At 38.8% G+C, this 19,895-nt stretch overlaps 1 protein-coding gene across 4 annotated transcripts in view; it reads left to right on the plus strand.

Moving 5' to 3' along the window:
- MTMR2 (myotubularin related protein 2) overlaps positions 1 to 19,895 on the plus strand; it is a 104,318-nt gene extending 84,423 nt beyond the window's left edge. For all 4 annotated transcript variants that reach the window (XM_045183574.2, XM_045183573.2, XM_053924278.2 and 1 more), the window contains 7 exons: positions 695 to 883; positions 5,487 to 5,672; positions 8,318 to 8,524; positions 13,005 to 13,097; positions 16,412 to 16,525; positions 18,643 to 18,819; positions 19,493 to 19,895. In XM_045183574.2, the coding sequence (XP_045039509.1) occupies positions 695 to 883; positions 5,487 to 5,672; positions 8,318 to 8,524; positions 13,005 to 13,097; positions 16,412 to 16,525; positions 18,643 to 18,819; positions 19,493 to 19,654 (1,128 nt within the window). In that variant the 3' untranslated portion in view covers positions 19,655 to 19,895. The remainder of the gene's footprint in view (positions 1 to 694; positions 884 to 5,486; positions 5,673 to 8,317; positions 8,525 to 13,004; positions 13,098 to 16,411; positions 16,526 to 18,642; positions 18,820 to 19,492) is intronic.

Consider the following 19,895-nt stretch of genomic DNA (forward strand, 5'->3'; position numbering starts at 1 on the left):
TGTTTAGATTAACGAATGGGAGAATGGATAGAAACAGCTGCAGCAGCAGGCCTTTTAAGGGGATATTAGAGAATGAGTTATTTAATAAAACTCAAACTGGGGGAATGACTTAGATTACAGTGTCTGGAGAGTCTACCCTGCGTGTCAGAGAGGTGCACAAAATCGTGTGATTCTTAACTTGAAAACAATGTTGGTTCTTTGTTTTATTGACCATTTCTTTACACATTCTTTAGTCATGGTGATAAGTTCTGTTTTCCTTTAAATTCTAGGAAGAAGAAATCTTTGTAAAATCTTGATGAATTACTGTGTTCTAGACAGATTAGCTCAAATTTTAGGTACAAAATTCACAGATTCTAAAGACTTTATATAGTTGACAGTTTTGCTGATATAGTAATACAACTTTAAAAGTTGGTCTTACTTAGCCCCCCTTTAATGTAGTTTTCTAGAGACAACACTTACCAATAGTCAGTGACTTTAATAAATTGATCTCTGATTAAAGAATTAGACCAAGTTTTCTACATCCCAGAGTTGGCTTGAAAGAAAGGTGATGATATTTGATAGCAGCTGCATATACCTTTTCACGGCAAGGCTTTGGGTTCAGTTAGAAAGCAGAATTTCACAGAGTAATGTTTTCGAGAAGAATTATAAACAGAGGAGTAGATAAAGGGTGTGCCGCCGTTTCCTCCCTATTTAGGTTTTATCGTGGATTCATCCAGAGAGTCAAGCCACAATCACTCGGTGCAGCCAGCCCATGGTAGGAGTGAGTGGGAAGCGAAGCAAAGAAGATGAAAAATACCTTCAAGCCATCATGGACTCCAATGCCCAGTCTCATAAAATCTTTATATTTGATGCTCGGCCAAGTGTTAATGCTGTTGCCAACAAGGTGAGATTATTCTTCCTTAATTAAGATTACAGTCGCACGAGTCAGCTGTGTGGCGGGAGCCACAGTGTAGTACAAAGAGTTCAGGCTTTCCAGTGCTAAAGATGTAGATTTCATTCTGGCCCTGCTACTTGATGGCATATGACTTTGAGTTCATTATTTAACCTTGTTAGACTTTAATTTGTTCATTTGTAAAATGCAAATAATAATAGCTAAGAGGATTGTCAGAGACAAAATCATCTAATAAAAACATACTGCATGACCCTGTGCTCACATAAAGGTAGGTGTTCAGGAATTATTTTTTTTCTTTCTCCCTTCTTCAAACTGGACAACTGAGTTTATGACTGAGGCAAGTCTGCATAGCACTGGTGTAGTGATTGGGAAGCAGTGTTCTCAGTGACCGGTGGTGCCCTCTTCTGACAGCCCTCTGCCCGTACAAGTTATTTGGACTGAAGACTTGCAGTCAGTTAGCTGGAGCAGTTGCCCTGATTACTGCTACAGAATAAATATTTGCACTGTGGAAATAGGAATTCTGGTTCCATTGGCAAAATTTACCGTAGGAGAAGGTGAGAGAAGAAATACAACTTGATTTTAAGGAGGTACCTCTTTTATTTAATCCCCATTAAGCAATGTATATGTATTATAAAAGAATTACCCTATGCAGATGAGTGAAAAGAAAATATTTCAAAACACCCTTAATCCTATAACTAGGAGAGAAACATCATTAAATCATGGTTGTACTTCCAGACCTATGTGTATATACATACATTCATATATTTAAAACAGAATGGGATAATTGTAACTTAAAAAATTGACACTCTATCTTTCTATGCCAATAAACATTCATCCATAACATTATTTTAAGGGCATAGTAACTAATAACACCAACTGTTGTTAGATATTTAGTTTATTTCTGTTTGTTTGTTTTTTGCTAATATTACAATGCTGCAGTGATCATCCTTTTAATTAAATTGTGGAGTGGGTACCTATCATATTTTGCTGTGTATGATGTGCACCTTTTTATCCACATTTTTGAGGACATAAGAAAGATGCACATTATACATGGGTATAACGATTACATACCAGAGGCACAAGTATAATCCTGTAAGGCGCACAAAAATGTGGGTGTGCATTATACACGGCAAAATATGGTAATTTTTTCATTTTGTTTAATGTTTTGAGGGTATTGTGAGTTCCAGGCATTCTCTATTAGACTGTAATGCTCCTTCTTAAAGGAGCAATGAGATAATGTGTATATGGAGCCTGTGGCCCAGGGACTGGCATGTTTTTTCAGTAATTACTTGCTTCCCTCCCTAAACTTTATACCATGAATTAGCAGGAATGAGATTTAGGATGTTTTTTAGGATGAGAGAAGGAGAGAGGAATGTAAGCCAGAAAAGGTGGTAGAACAAACTGTTATACTCATCTTAAATTTCCACATATGTTTCATTATATAAATCCCCTCTATTTTTAAAGACTAAATCTGATTACAAAATATGAGTAGGATATATAAAAAAACTAGGAAGCCATGGAGAAACTATAGAAAGAAAATAAAAATTACTCATAATCACTAATATTTTGATACTTTTTCCTCCACTACTTTTTCCTGTGCATTTAAGTATTGATTATTTCTTTTATCTTACCATTGCATTATAAAAATCATTTCTTTTCATGAAATATTCTTAAAAAACAATGGTACTCATATTGGTATATCATTTAATTATTCTTTTAATACTGGGCATTTAGGTATTTAGTATTTCACATATAGCTGAAATAAATAGCTTTTGTTGGCATCTTTATTTTTAATCCTCACCTGGGGACATGCCCATTGATTTTGGAGGGTACAGAAGGAAGAGAGAAAAGGAGAGAAACACTGATGTGAGAGAGAAACATAGACCGGTTGCCTCTTGCATGTGCCCTTACTGGGAAAACCTGCAGCCTAGGCCTGCACCCTGACCAGGAATTAAACCTGCGACCCGTTAGTTCACAGGACAGTGCTCAACCAACTGAGCCACGCCGGCCAGGGCTTGCTGGCATCTTTGATCATTTCCTTAAAGTAGTTTCCTAGATATACAATTACTATATCAAAATTTAAAATATGCATATTTTAAAGTTTTGTTGCATATTGCAAATATTCTTCAGAAAGGAGTCATTTTACTAATGCCATTCCCCTGCTTTACTGAGATGTAATTGACATTTAACATTGTATAAGTTTAAGGTACACAATGTAATGATTTGATATATGTATATGTGAGACCTGTCCAGAAAGTATCCAGCCACATGCTATGAAAAATAGAGATATTTACTGAAGAAGATATAAGATACAAGAAGCATTGTACATAGGATGATGACGCCTCAGTCCCCTTCAAAGTAGGCACCTTGGGACCTCACACAGTTCTCCCAATTACCATCAGCTGCCCTGTTGTATTTTCCTGAATCTCATTGATAGTCTGAAATCTCTTGCCTTTCAAAGGTGATTTTAGTTTGAGGAAAAGCCAGAAGTTGCAGGGCACCAAAAGTGGGCTGTAGGGGGGCTGAGTCACCTGGGTGATTTCATGTTTTACACAAAAACTCCGCATAGGACGTGATGCATGAGCAGGTGCACTGTTGTGATGAAGCTGCCGATCACCAGTTGCCCATAGCTGCAGTTTTCTGAATCATCTGAATAGTTCCCATGGAGGAATGTTCAAGCTTAACACAAAATTTGATGCAGATTTGTTGCTCTACTTACTCATTTTGAATGCGATGCACACAGTACACATGCTCACTGAATGGCATCTACTGTTCCCACTGACTAGTACAGTGAAGTCGTCATTGTTCACACATGTGCATTCCAGTCCACTCTCCTAGGCTGCCAGGTTACATGAATGTTGGGCAAACTGTTTTTGTCATATTAACAGTGGCTGGATTTTTTCAGACAGACCTCATATTATGAAATGGTTACCACAATAATTCCAGTTTAACATCCATCACCATACATAGTTACAGTTTTTTTCCTTCTGATGAGAACTTTTAAGGTCTGCTCTCTCAGCAACTTTCAAATATACAATAAAGTATTATTTATAGTCACCATGATGTACATTAGATTTCTAAAACTTATTCATCTTATAAGTTTGTAGCATCTGACCACCTTCACCCAATTTCCCCATCTATCCCCCTTTTTTAATTTGCAAAAGTGTATATCCTTGTTGTAACAAATATTGTTTTGCCTGCATAAGAAGAAAAGTTTTGTGGCTTAACTGATAGGAATATGACAGATGATCTTGCAACCACGGCCCATGTCAAGAATTAAAACCTTGCAGGCAAGAAGGGGCTGGAAAGCAGTATTCAAAGTCATGAAAAGAAGGACCTACATCCACGGTTACTCTATCCAGCAAAGCTACCATTTAGAATGGAAGGGAAGATAAAGTGCTTCCCAGATAAGGTCAAGTTAAAGGAGTTCATCATCACCAAGCCCTTATTATATGAAATGTTAAAGGGACTTATCTAAGAAAAAGAAGATCAAAAATATGAACAGTAAAATGACAACAAACTCACAACTATCAACAACTGAACCTAAAAAAACAAAAACAAAAATTAACTAAGCAAACAAGTGGAACAGAAACAGACTCACAGAAATGGAGATCACATGGAGGGTTATCAGTAGGGAGGGGGATGTGGTAATGGGGGAAAAGGTACAGGGAATAAGAAGCATAAATTGTAGGTACAAAATAGATAGGAGAAGGTTAAGAATAGTATGGGAAATGGAGAAGCCAAAGGACTTAAATGTACGACCTGTGGACATGAACTAAGGGTAGGGGATGTGGGTGCGAGGAGTGGTGCGGGGTGGAGGGGAATAAAGGGGAGAGAAAAATATAGGACAAGTAATAGTATAATCAATAAAATATATTTAGAAAAAAATAATTATATGGTTGAGATAAAAGCAAGTGTTTATGATTGCAAAGTATTTTGTAAATATTAAGATTAAAATCAACCCCAGCTGGTGTGCTCCAGATTGAAAGGTTGCCAGTTTGATTCCTGGTGAAGACACATGCCTGGGTTACAGGTTTGGTGCCCTGTCTGGAGATGTATGGCAGGCAGCCAATCAATGTTTCCCTCTCACAGCAGTTTATCTCCCTCTCTGTCTCCAACCCTTCCCCTCTTGCTAAAATAAAATTTTTAAAAAATATTAAGATGAGGTGAAGCAGCATGAGCTAGTGGCAAACTAGACAGATGTGGTTCCTGCTTGTGGAACTTACTAGTCTGGTGATTTCAGTCTTCTGTAAGAAATCTTGGGGCAGGTTTTGTAATATGGGTGAGGAAATTTAGTGTTTTAAAATATTTAAATAACTTCATCTATATCATCACACTTAATTTTTATTACAGCCACATAAAGAAGTCAGGGTGAGAATGTATATTTCTGTTTTATAAAGAAAATATGTGGTAGAGAATAGTTTTGTTAAATTGCCCTGAGCTATCCATATTTTCCCACAAAGTTCCCTGTTCATCAGTAACATACATCCCCTTTCATGCTCTTGGGTATTTTATGGCACTTTTTCATGGATGTCAACATATAGTGGATGTGCATTCATTTTTGATTTCCTGTGCGGTGTGCTTTTTTCCCCAGGCAAAGGGTGGAGGTTATGAAAGTGAAGATGCCTATCAAAATGCAGAACTAGTTTTTCTAGATATCCACAATATTCATGTTATGAGAGAATCATTACGAAAACTTAAGGAGATTGTGTACCCCAACATTGAAGAGACCCACTGGCTATCAAACTTGGAATCTACTCACTGGCTAGAACATATTAAGGTGGGTTATTTCATCACACTGTTACAGAAAGAATATCAAACAAGGTCCTTCGCTGCCCTTTGTCTTTGTTGGCTTTTATGATTGAAATCAAGATGAAGGAACCTTTCTAAACAGAGAAGAATTGATACCTGCTTTGGTCATCAGAAGTACTTCTAAGTTTTGATGCTTGAATGAATGCTTTTCCTGTATCGCGCATGTGGTTCTGTTGGACTTCTTTCACTTTCTTCCCCAGCCTGTCTGAATGCTCTCCATCCTTCAGGTCCCAGGTGATATCTCATTTGTTCCATGAAGTCTTACCAGATTCCATCCATTCCCGTTTCCTCTGAAGTTTTCACTTTACTTTTTCTTTCCATTTCATCAGGTACTGCCTTGCACTTCATTTAATTACTTTTGTGTCAACCAACATATACTGTTAATTCAGTGGAGATCAGGGCTGAATAAATTGTGGTCATGTTTTTTTTTCCCCTCCTCAGAAACTAGGGAAGCACTATCTGTGTGAGTAATGGGCACCCAATAAATCGCTGTTGTGTGACTTGTGAAGTGAAAACCATTCTGGCCAGGGAGATGCAGTGAAGCAGTTGAGTGGGAGATATGAGGACGACCCCTGTGAACACTGCAAAGCTCATCTGAACACTAAGCGAGTTGGGGACCACCAGTGAACGCTGATTTGCCTAACCTGCACATACAGTGTTTGAAGCACCAAATGTTATTTTATGTAACATAGTTATATATATTTTTTCAGATACGGTCTGAATTTCAGTAACATAGCTTACCAAAATAGAGACTTCTATAATCTCATGTATTAACATTAAGGGAAATAAAGGGAAATGAGATTTTTCATGTTAAGAAGGAGCAGACTTACACTCACATCAAAATCTCTAAAATTCAGAAAAATTGAAGAGAAGGCCAGTTTGATCTAATGAGAATTATGGACTATTTTTATTATTGTTTCTCTTCTAGAAGGTTAGAAACCTGAATGTTGCAGTGTCAACACTCCTCAGTTAGAATATGTTCAGGTGGCCTATTTCTTACATGATGTGTAAATAGAAATCCATAAGTCTTCACATTTGGAACTAACATAAATTGTTTCTTCCACGTCTGTAGATTCCAGGTCACTTTACTAGCAGGTACAACATCCTCTCCAAAAAGCTGGCTAGACCAGAAACACGTTTCTGTAGAAGTGTAAGAGGTACAGTTGTGCCTGGGCTCCTCTCCACAGTCCTCACACCTGCAGGGCTTACCCACTCACGTTCTTCAGATCCTTGCTCAAATATCACCGTCCCAGAGCGGCCCTCCCAGCCACTCCATACAAAGTAGCCGTCCTCCTGGAAGCCCCCAGACCCATATGGTGCTTTCTTACCTACTGCTCTCTGACACGTTACATATTTCCTTACGCATTTGCATCTGGCTGGCCTCTCCAGCCAGAATGTAAACTTCATCAAGCCAACACTTTGTTCTGTTCCGTTGACTGCTTTGCCTCCAGCACCTAGAGCCATTTCTGCCACGTAATAAGGGACTCCATAAATGTTTTTTATAAATGAGTACATGAATTGAAATGACCACGTGACCACTTAGGACAAATCTTCCTGGTCAGTCTTAACTTTCCCACTGTTCTAATCCTTTGGGCCAGTGATTTGTAAGTCTGCATATGCATTTGAATTACTGGTGGAAGCTATTTAAAATCGTGACATTGGAGTCCAAGCAGTTTAGGGGGGAGAAAAATGCTCCCAGTGACTTGGGCACAGTCAAGATTGAGACTGCTTCACCATGCCCCATTTCCAGAATATGCCTACAGTTACGGTCAAAAGGAGGCTGTCATGACATTTCCTAAGCCAGCCAGTAAACCTGTTTCCTCTCGCTCCATCTGTGTGTGTGGAGCCATGCCGGTGTCTAAGTGTGGTCTGGTCACTGAAGAGGAGAATAGTGCTAGATTGTCCTTTTTAAAGGAGAGTATACTTTTGTGCTGCTTTTTTGGTTACTTCTAATTCTATCTAGTTTTAACTCAGGATCAACTTCAGAAAAGAAATTATTTTACACACCAGTTAAATTGACGTGGTGATGTATTGATATGATGAGAATTTTTTATTCATACTGATACAGAAAAGTAGCTTACTCTAACGGTTTATACTGTACTTTCTGTGTGCTATGTGACATATATAAAAACAGTAAAATAAATGCTGTGGAAGCTATAGAATATTTAAAGCAGATCAATTTTATTGTTTTCATGCATATTCTGATTTGGTTAAGCAAGCATTGTTATAAATAACAGATAAGACTTCAGTTGGGATATTTTTATTTAAATGGATGGTATTTGGAATATTTGAAGATTCTTAGAAATGGATCCTTTTAGAACTTAGATATTTTTTTCTCTTTCTCATACTGGGATTTGTTTACATCCCAGAGATACCTTTCACCTGGATATTTCATTGTGCAGATTTTTAGGAGTCTGCATTTATGAGATTTTTCTAGTTTTAAAAGCAAAATTATCTATCTTCTACTATTTAAAAACATTTTTTAAGGAAGGGACCAATCTTTTCCATGTGTTATTGACACAGTCATCCCTAGCAAAACACTATTAATACATTTTGAGGAAGGAACCATTTAATTTTTTAGCATTTTCATTTTTTAAAAAATCTGTTTTGCAGCTGATTCTTGCTGGGGCTCTTAGGATTGCGGACAGAGTCGAGTCGGGAAAGACCTCTGTGGTGGTCCACTGCAGCGACGGGTGGGACCGCACGGCGCAGCTGGCGTCCCTCGCCATGCTCATGCTGGACGGGTACTATCGAACCATCCGAGGGTTTGAAGTCCTCGTGGAAAAAGAATGGCTGAGCTTTGGACATCGATTTCAGCTGGTGAGTAAAGATCCTTGGCTTGATGTGTTACCTTCCTCTCACATCAGACTTGTGAAAATAAGGCTTTTTGTTCATTAGATATTCATCTAAAATTGATTGTTTATTCTAGAGGGTTAAACTTGCCAGGAGAGCGTTTTTGCTTTGGGAGGCATTAGGATATCCTATCATGACTTTTCTGGCTGACCCAGTCTCTTCTGCGATCGTTACCCGGAAACATTCGGTATCATTCCATGATTTCCACGGGTGTCTTCTCTCCACTTCAATTAACAGTTCACATTAGCATGAATGGTAATGGAATTACAAGGCACTTCTAGCTTTTCCTTTACTGTGGGAGTGGGGGTGGGGATGGGAATGGGGATGGGGAGTGGGGCTGGAGAGCAATGGGGAAAAAGGCAGGACAACTGTAACTGAATAACAACAAAGCCTTTTAAAAGATTAACAAAATAGCCCTGGATGGTATGGCTCAGTGGATTGGGTGCTGGCCTGCCAACCAAAGGGTCACGGGTTCAATTACCAGTCAGGGACCATGCCTGGGAGGCTGGGTCCCCAGTGGGGGGCATGTGAGAGGCAACCACACATTGATGCTTCTCTCCCTCTTTCTCCCCCCCCTGTCTAAAAATAAATAAATAAAATCTTTTTTTTTAAGTTTAACAAAATAGATTTAAAAGATGAGAATGGTCTAATTATTCTCAGTTTAAAGCGGCCCTACAAAGTAGTGTTGTTCACACAGGATCAGAGTCTTAAAAAAATCTGGGACTAAGGGAAAAATAAATAAAATATAACTCAGAGTTTGGAATACAGAGTTTGGACAACTTCTGTATTATTTTTCTTAAGATACTAACTCCGTAATGACCATATGTATGGAAAGTGTTACAGTTAGTTTTTTGGAAATGACAAATTTTTGTGAACTCTATATGTCTCAAAATTTATGTTGATGTTATTGTTGGTAACAAAAGTAAGAGTTAGAAGGAAGTCAGAGTCCAGCAATAATTGTTGAATCTTCAGTGGTGTCCCCAAAATGATTGTTAACTTTCTTCATTAATACCTCTAGAAATAAGCAACAAATCTCTTCCTGAGGCTATACGGTCTCTCTTCAGAGAGTCTACCAATCAGAAAGTTCTTCCTCATAGTGAACTAAAGTTTGCTTCCCATGTTTCTACATTCCTCTTCAGAGACCAGAAGAACAAATGTAACTACTTATCCATATAAAATAGCCTTTCACATGTTAGAAAGTAGCTGTCAGCTCATGTCCTTGATAGTCCTCAGTTCTTCTGGCTGGCCATCCACGTCTTCTGTCTTAGCTGAAGCTCCTCACCATCCCAGTTGTCCCCTGGGCTTCGGTCCTGGCTTTTCCACAGGTGGGGAGGCCAGAACTAGCCACAGGTCCTAAAACAGAGGAATGCGGTGTCTTTCAAAGGGCACTATGCTTCACACTTGCTTTCTTGTTACCTCACACTTTGCACTCATGTAGCTTTCAATTAAATACACATTCAAGTATATTTTAGCTGTTTCTACTACGCACTAAATTTGGGATCAGAAAGCTTGGTGGTTATGTATTGCCCGTCTGTTAGTTGTAATCACAGAATTTGGAGAGTGCAGAATAGTAATACTTTCCCAGAAAGGACGAGCCGGGTGAGCACATGTCTAGATGGGGTTGAGCATGGCCAGAGTAGAGAAGAGGGAGGCTGAGGCTTAGAGAATCCTGGAGAGAGGAGGGAGTTAGAGTGTCAGAGGCCTTGAGACCACTGAGAGTGTGGTGCGTGGGTGGTTCGTGGCGGCATTTTCCTGGATCTGCTGAGAGACTTTCTGAAAGATGTTCGCCCAGATGCTGTCTCCGATGGTTACCTTCAGCATCCAATAGTTACGAGGGTAAGTGAGCAGTGTTTATAAATGACCTGAAAGAAACAGACGCTTAAAGGTGGTCTGCTCTTTTGAACTTGAATTGTTAAATAAAGTTGGACATCTGGAGTATCAATTCAGATGGTTCACATTTTTCAATTCTCTGTAAAATGTATGTATCATGAGAAGACCATTTAAGAAAAAACAAAAAAACTTTTACTTCAAAGGATAAAGTTTTAGTTAGCCAAAGCTGCCAAAATCGTAAACACTTTAGACTGTTGGAAATTGTCATGGAACCCTAACTTGCTAACTCTGGTCACCGACGCCGTTTTCCCCTAGTTGTTATATGAAGCAGAGTTTGACGCACAACGGGGAGCTTGTCAAGTTGGTATGCTCACACATGGTTAATAGAGGGTAATGATCCATAGTTACCATATCAGAACTTATACTTTTAAAAATTTAAATATTCATTAAAGAAATAATCTACTTCTCTTAGTCCATTTGGGCTGCTATAATAATACCATAGACTGAGTGACTTAAAAACAACAGCAGTTTATTTCTCACAGTTTTGAAGGCTGAAAGCCCAAAATTAAGGTGCCAGCATAGTCGGGTTCTGGTGAAGACCCTCTTCTCACTGCGTCCTCACATGGAGGGAGGAGGCCAGGGAGCTCTGAGGGGTCTCTTTAGATATGAGCACTAACCCCACTCATGGGGGTTCCCCCAAAGACTCCTCTTCCTAACACCGTCATGTTAGTTCCAACGTAGGGATTTTGGGGGAACACAAACATTCAGACTATAGTACTATTAAAAATTAACATAAATAACATTTTAAAGAAAAATATTTTTTAAAACAAAAAAGGGTTTCATGAGAAGAGTGGCATTGTGCAACATTCTGGAGGCCAAATTTTTTAAACATCTGGCTTAATAGAAAACAGCTAAATTTCGTATCTTCTGCATTCAGTCCGTTGCAATATGTTCTGCTGATTGAAGTATATGAGGAAAAAATCTGACCACACACAGATATGTAGTTTGAAGAGTAAAGACTATTTTAATAGCTTTTTAAAGGAATTGTTGGTATACTACTTTGTTATTATGCCAAAACTTGACAAATGGTAGTTTCTTGGAGGTTAAGTGTAATGTGGAATCCAGAACTAAATCAATGAGTTTTTTTGTTGTTTGTTCCATTTAGTCCCATTGGTCTGTCTTGCACTTTGAATAGATCTTTTACCCACGCATGATTTTGTAACATTGTGTGTTAGTTATTTGAAAAATACTTATTTGCCTAGCTATATACCTCTTCCATTGTTAATGCGTTTCTTTATGTTATACCATAAAACCACAGTTGTTAATACCACCACTGATGTTATCAGAAAAGTCTTTAAGTATTATCAAGCTCATGTTTTCTAGGTAAAAGTTTTCCAAAAACCTAATTTTTACTCAGAAGCTTGAATTTTATCATTGGCAATAAATATTGTCCATTGTTTTCCTTAAAGTGACACAGTCACTTTGTACATTTCCAGAAAGTCTATAAGATATTCAAGTCTTAATAACCATAGTTCACTTACCAGTTGTTCTGTCAAGTTAAAATCATGTTCCATGAAAAAGTGTCATTTCCTACCATCCTACTTAAGTTTGCAGCAGAAGTACATTATGTGTATTTCCCATTTTGTTACACAGACTATTAAAAAAGAATGTATTCAATAGGAGGGACTTAATAAAGTTAATAATTTTTACCACTTCATCAAAGACACAGGCTTGAGAGCGATTGGCTTTGCCCCTTTCACTTAACTGCGCATGTGTGGAAGGGCAGAATACAGCCACGGTGCAATTTGGTTCCAATGTCTTGCTCAACTCCTCCTAATGTGCCAAAAGTTTTATCCTTCATCACTTTTGCACCATTCGTGCAAACATCAATAACTGAAAAAAGCAAATAATGTTTTACTGTTATGAAATTAGTTTTGACCTCCCACCCCACACTGCCCCCACCTGAGAAGTCTGTGGGCCATGCTTTTAGAATCAATGGCTTCAGGGTACAGAGTAGGGGTCTGTTTCGGTCATCTGTGCAAAGGTTCTCAGAGAAGAGAAAGAATGGAGCAACTGGGTGGGTGCATGCTTGGAGGGCAGAAGTCAAACACTTTTTAAAGGTGTATGAAGATTTGTGCTACTGTGATGCTTCTTGATGAAGACAGACTGGAGCCGTAGATACATACCACGGGTCCCCTTCGTGCACTGGCCAAGACGTTACAGGAGCAGGGTGCTTTCTGAGGCCGTTGCACAAGTCACGTAACATCCAGGGAACATTAGATCTCCAGGACAAAAATCTGGGCTCTGAGGTCTGACTGCTCCTGTTGTCCATTATCAGCCTTTTACCTGCTGGGTTTCACTTATTACACAAAGTTGTAATTCCCATGACAAGTGTCTCATGTTAAAAAATGATCTGGCGTTTGCACATCAAAATGCTAATAGACATTTCATAGGTAGGGTGATGGGTTATTGCTGTTTTCTTTACTGTGCTCTTTTAAAAAGATTTTCTGAGTTTTTAAAAATATTGAGGAAATAGTACTTTTATTGGAAAATAATGTCCATTAAAAAATGAAAAGTCCCACAAAGTTCATACACTGTTTCACTGTCTTTGATTCAGAGACTCGGCCACGGCGATAAGAACCACGCGGACGCAGACAGGTCGCCTGTTTTCCTGCAGTTCATCGACTCTGTCTGGCAAATGACAAGACAGGTAACGTCTCTACACACCCATCCTTACATCGCTGTTTTCAGCCGTCCAGCCAGAGGTGGGGGATTTGGTCACCGATTAGCCTACATTTCGTGTAAAATGGAAATTCCAGGAACTAGAACTTTCACCTAATTATCTCACTGTGAATTAGGCTAAAGAATATTACTTGAGAGTAGTATTCCACATTTGACACTGTGACTTCGTCAGCATTTCAGGGCGTGGCGCTGATAATAGCCCATGTGGTTTCCTCCTCTGTTTTATTTACTTATTTTAGTCTTTACAGTGTTTTCTCTTACATTACCTTTCAGTCCCCTTATATCCACCTCTCCCCTCCTCCTCTGTGTTAGATAAGTAGTGTTAAATAATGGCCATATCTTCCCCCAGAAGCTCATCTATATATTGCTAAACAGGTAAACAGATGAAGAAATAGGCAAGTAATTTTAATGGGAAAAAATAGGTTAGGTGGTCAATTATGGCAAGGTAGGTATATAATAGATTCAGTTCTTTTTTTCCTTAGGTATGCAGGGATTATGTTTATGAGGCCTACCAACTTTCTAACAAACCCATGTGAAATTTACTGTAAATGGATTTAGTTTTTTTGGAAAGATACCAGAGGAGACTGAAAAAATACCTCATTTATTATGGGATCACCCCACTGATGAGGCAAGGGTTTGGTGTCTTAAAAATATTTAACTCTATTCAAGAAAAATCATCTTAACACCCCAAAGTTGGATGCAGCTTATTGGTGTGTGAGTGAACTGTTCACCCGGGGTTTAGGAGGCCGGAGTTCTGTTACAGTGCTCCATGAGTAGGAAGTCAGGCGATCGCCGGCTCTGCTTCACTTTAGGACCACATTGGAGCTTCAAGAAAATCCTATTTATTTCATTAAAAGGAAGTGGTGGTCCTTAGGACCAACAGATCAGTTGTGCAGTGTATTGAATAGTTCGTCTTTTTCCCCCGTAAGATTTTCAGTTTGGTTGGATTGGTTTGAAACCTGCCAGGTGCAGGTTAAATTGTGTTGTAGCTGAGCGCATTATTTTGAGGCTGGTATTTTCACACATATACTACAAATGTGTATACAACCCAGTTTTCCTCTACACATTAGACCTTGTATGTTGTGGGGAGGGGAGGTACTACATACTTACTTCAATAGTGTGTACTACTTCTTGCAGTTGGTTTAAATTTTCCCTTTGGAATTGCCTTTCAGGTACTATATCAGCTATACAGATCCTTACAAATCTCTTTTTGGGTATTTGACTAAAAACAATAGGATCCAGTTTTGATTGCTGTCATATTCAATTTTTAAATAACATTTGACTCTTGGCAGAAATCACATGTGCCATTATCAGAGGACTGGGCGAGTCATTGAGACCGTGGTATCACTGATGGCTGTCTGAGGGGACTGCCCTGAGGGCGCAGCATATGGAGACGTATTCATTCTGATGGGTTTGCCAGAAGAAGAGTTAATCGCAGTTACCAGTTGTTTGAATGGGAGAGTACATGACAAGGACATTGTTTCCTTAGCAATTGTGTTAACTTTCTACATGCTATGCATCTGTTGTAAAAGCAGTTTAACTTCAATTCTAAGTTTAAGTTAACTAAAAGTTAGAAAATCAGTCTAATCCTGTTTCTTAGGTAGAACTTAAAGTATATTATAGTGGTGAGTCTGTATTTTGGACATCTGGTTATGTTTTTGAGTGTGTTCTCCTGAACTAACATGTTCAGTGGTCGCGTGTTTCTCAGCAGCCTTCAGTTTTACAAATAAGGAAAACAAAATATTACTCTTTAAAAGCAATACCAGCAGTTAATGCTCTGCTATTCTACATTTTCTTTTTTTTGTTTGGGGGTTTCTTGTTTTGTTTTGTGAGGAAATGCCCACTGATTAAGCTGAGCTAATAGTCTTGCCAAGAAGGTGAAACCAACCACAGGCTCAGCTCTCTCGGACTCGCTGTTCAATGAGTCAGTGCGTCTGTAGTTGGCTGATACCATAAGGCTGTTAAGAGTAATAGTACAGGAGACGGGACTTATTTTATAAATGAATGGGATTTGACGGAGTTTCTCACAGATAATTGGCTTTTTGCTGCATGTGCTTGATTACCTGCTCCATTCAGCTTCAGAGCCACTGCACAGTAGTCACCCCTCGTTGTCTGAGAAATGTGTTGCGTTACCCTGCTTACGGCTTCCTATCCCTTTTGCTTATAGTTCACACCATTTTCCTTCACTATTGGGTAGGGATCATTCAAAGAAAAAACCTGGAATAAATATTTATTTCCCAAATCTGCAATCCAAATATTCATGGGATTCCTCTTCACAGGTCACATAGTTTGTCCACTCTTACATGGAAATTTTGGAATAATCTTGAAATATTACATTGACAGGATGGATTAAACTGAAGCCTTTCCCTTCCTGGGATCTGTGTTTTGTCCTTGATGAGTTCCCCACAAATTGTGTTGTTCGTGTGATATTAAGATATCCAGTAAGCCCTTGTCCTGAGGTTAAAGAGAAAGTGAATTTTCCTTCTTGTTAGAAAGAGGCTGCCCGAGTACTGGATTACAAGGTGCTCCCGTGGGACTGGATGTTCCTTAAAAAGATAAGCAGGTTGGCTTTTAAGTGATCTGCACGTCTGCCGTGGGTAGTTACTTTTATGCGTTGCTGGCATTTTCTGGAGACATTGATGCTACTTTGTGTAATTCCTAAAAACAAAACACTGTTTTTGAAAACTTAAAGAAAAAATCTTAACATGTTGCTTATGGTCATTGTTAGAAGAAAAAGATTAAAGTTGCCAGAACTGCCCAGGTCAAAATTCATCAGCCGGCCAGTTTAGGGTTAACATGTGCGGGATACAGAAGCATCAAGGTCAGAACAGTCAAATTCTTGCTGCATATGAAAAGGAGATTTGGGAAAAATTATCTTAGAAAAGTGGTAAAGTGATTATTTGAACCCAAAACCAAACAGATAATGCCATAGTGGGTTAGAAATTATGCAGGGTCTGGCACAAATAATGCCTGTTTTTATTAGAGTCTTTTATTAAAAATCATAAGCACGTAATTCTGTAACATAACAGTATCACACTCAAGCACAACATATGATATTTTAGGTGAAATCTTTGAATTAAAACCATAAATTATTACACCCATAGTATTACCCTGCCAACCACACTGAAGCAGACATTACTTCTGCCAGACCCTGTAGTTTTGAATATTATGTAGCCTACTTTTAAGAAGTATTAGAAAGGATCTACCCTTATACAGGGATAATTATGCTTGAAAACATGTCTTAAAATATTAAGTTTTGTGTTTGTGGTGTTTGATTTGCAGTTTCCTACAGCATTTGAATTCAATGAATATTTTCTCATTACCATTTTGGACCACCTGTATAGCTGTTTATTCGGAACATTCCTTTGTAACAGTGAACAGCAGAGAGGAAAAGAGGTAAAATATGAGCCCAGTCCCGGCCTACCCCCAATGTGTATTTTTTTTTTTTATTAAATGCATTTTATGAAGGATTTCAGTGGCACGTTTGTTCTTTTGAATGATTTCTTTGGCCGTACTTTATTTGATATGCTTTAATATGATTACTTCTCTATATGTGAACCTGATCTTTTTTAAAGTACCTCTGCTGCAAGGCTAAAGACGCCAGCTGTCAGATGGCAGGTGAGTTGATGGGCGGGATTTAGGAGCTACTAAAGAGAACTGAAGTGTGTGTGTCGGAGGAGCACCAGGCTACCGGTTATTCCTTGCAGGACGGAAATCCTTCAAAGCAGGTGCTGACAAATATAATTAGTAAAATATATACATTTGAATGAATGAGCAGCTCAAATCCAAAAATATATTGTTTGTGCGACATTTTAGTCTTTTTTTTAAATTTTAAGATAATACTGTAAAACATTCAAACCCTGAAAGATACTGTGCAGAAAGTTAAAGTCTGTTACCCTAATCTCCCAGAGATATTACTAGTAGTTGGTATTATTTAGAAAACATGATGTTGGGGTGGAGGGATGGGGAGAAAAGGCATACAACTGTAATTGAATAACAATAAAAATTTTTTAAAAAGAAAAAAAAATTATGTTTTAGTTTAAAATGCATCTATTTTCCTCAAAATGTATCTATCCCATGTATGAAATTCTTAATCATAGTGAGAAGCATATTGATGTATCTCTCTCCATCAATTTTTATTTTTTAAAAATGTGGTTATAAAAGTGTTGCCACGACTTAGAGCGCAGTGGCAGAGTGCTTGCTGTGGAGCCGGGCTGCCTGGGCTCCGGCCTCGGACTTGTCACTCACTGTGAGACCTTGGGCAAAGTGAGTTTCTGCTTCTGTAAATAGGTCTGGTAGTACTTACGGTGTTGAGAATTAAATAAACCATACAAAAACACCGCAATAACTGCCATGTAGTAAGGGCTTCCTAGACTATATTTTTAACTCACCATTATTGTCTTCAATGTCTGCTAGCACACAGTAAATAATTTCATGCATAGGAGATACTCAAGAATTGATTGGATGTTGGATAATCAAGAATAGCTAAGTTCCAAACATACTTTCATTTTTTCAAAGCCTTGAATAAGATTTACCATGTTTTGATTTTAAAAAAGAAACATTTTTACTGAGGTATAGTTTGCATTCCACAAAGTTCACTCATTTCAAGTGTATAATTTAGTGGTTTTTAATATATCTACAGGGTAATACAGCCACCACTGCTATGTTCAGAACATTGAAGAGAAACTGTGTGCTCACTGGTAGTCACTCACTGTTCTACCCTCCCAGCCCCTGGCAAACACTGATCTACTCTATGGATTTGCCTCGTCTGGGCATTTCAGAGAAATGGAGTCATTCAAGATGTGGCCTTAGTGTCTGGCTTCTTTCACTTAGCACAGTGATTCTCAACCTGTGTGCTGCAAGACTTTTTAAAACATGCAATACCTGACTAGTCAGGGGCACTGACCTCTTTCCCCTTAGACTGTCAAATTAAAAAATGACAACAGCCAACACAATAGCTGTGCAGTCTGAGTGAATCAGAATTATACCTATTTTTTGTCAGATCAGCAAAAAAGATATTTTTGGGTGTGCCACAGATTTTTAGTAATTAGTTTATGTGTGTGCCATGAGATGAAAAAGGTTGAAAACCACTGACAACACAGTATTTTCACTTAGCATAAGGCTCAATTTGTAGCATGTACGACTTCCCTTTTTATGGCCGAGTATTCCATTATACACATAAACTATCTGACCCGTTTACCAGCTGGTAGACTTCTGGGTTTCTGCTTTTCGGCTATGAGAAGTAATGCTGCTTTGAACATCAGTGTACAAGATTTCGTGTGCATCTTTCCACTTCTCTTGGGTATGCACCGAAGACTGGAATTGCTGGCATGATGCTCAACTTTTTGGAGAATTGCACTGTTTTCCGATATCCTCTGATTTTAATGGAAGTGTGAAGTGCCAAAGTTATCTCCCTCTATAGAGATTTTAATGATCACAATATACCTCTTTACAACTTTCACCTAATATAAATAGCTTATATGGTGGAGAATCTTTATTTTTTCTTCTTACAGAATCTGCCTAAAAGGACTGTGTCACTGTGGTCTTACATAAATAGCCAGCTGGAAGACTTCACTAACCCGCTCTATGGGAGCTACTCCAATCACGTCCTTTATCCAGTAGCCAGCATGCGCCACCTAGAGCTCTGGGTGGGGTATTACGTAAGGTGGAATCCACGGATGAAACCACAGGTATGCTGTACAGTGGGAGTTTTCATCCATGCAGTCATAGAAACTATGTTTGTTCCCTTTAAAGCAGCTAGAAAAATTACCTGTGCATAATTAAAATTGTCCCTTTTTCCTGTTAATAGTTATATATAGTACAAAAAGCACCACACCGGGGTAATTGGTATACTTGGTTCTTACCATGACTTTGCTTGGATGGCTTTGGACAAACCACTTCGGTTTTGTCTTTTCTTCCCATCTCGGTAAGATGAAGTGTCAGACTGGTTAACTTCTAGAGATCTTGCTTTAATACGCTAGAGAAATAGCTTTAGGAATATAAAAACCTTAACAAAATTCTGGTCCATTTTGGAATATGGAATATTTACTACTTAGAACTGTTTAAAAGACTGAAATCCTGAAACTAAATAATAGGCCATCTTTGAGCATTGGCTTGCAGACTGCCGTGTTAATTCCCGCATTTGGAAACGCACCGCCTTCAGGGCGTTCTGTGGCTATCCTTGGGGCACCGGGAAAGCAAGCCAGCGAAGAGCAGCGCTGCTGGAAAGCGGGCGTGGACTCCGCAGCCCGGAGAGAAACGCACGTGGCAACGTTTAGGGAGAGGACTGCATACCAGAATCTGACTTTGGGCTTGTTTAGGATTTCCTAGTTGGGATAATTTTGTGGTGTTTTGCTCTTGTAGGAGCCCATTCACAACAGATACAAAGAACTTCTTGCTAAACGAGCAGAACTTCAGAAGAAAGTAGAGGAACTACAGAGAGAGATTAACAACCGGTCCACCTCCTCCTCAGAGCGGGCTGGCTCTCCCGCGCAGTGCGTCACTCCCGTCCAGACGGTCGTGTGAGGCGCTGTTGGACGGGGCCAGCGTCGCCAGGGACTCCTGATTATAATGGCAGCTCTGAGTAGAAAGTCTTCTGAATTTAGAGCCCGTCTGAGAGAAATTCAGTCGCTTTATTTATTTTGAATCTGAGTTTAGAACTGTAGCAGTGCAGGTGGCTTACGTGAAATAATCCCATATGTAATTATATGATTATAACACTAACTTATTAGTCACCTAAAGAATATTAAAGTGCTTCAATCCTGGA

This window comes from Desmodus rotundus, chromosome 5, assembly GCF_022682495.2.
Source record: "Desmodus rotundus isolate HL8 chromosome 5, HLdesRot8A.1, whole genome shotgun sequence".
NCBI lineage: Eukaryota > Metazoa > Chordata > Mammalia > Chiroptera > Phyllostomidae > Desmodus > Desmodus rotundus.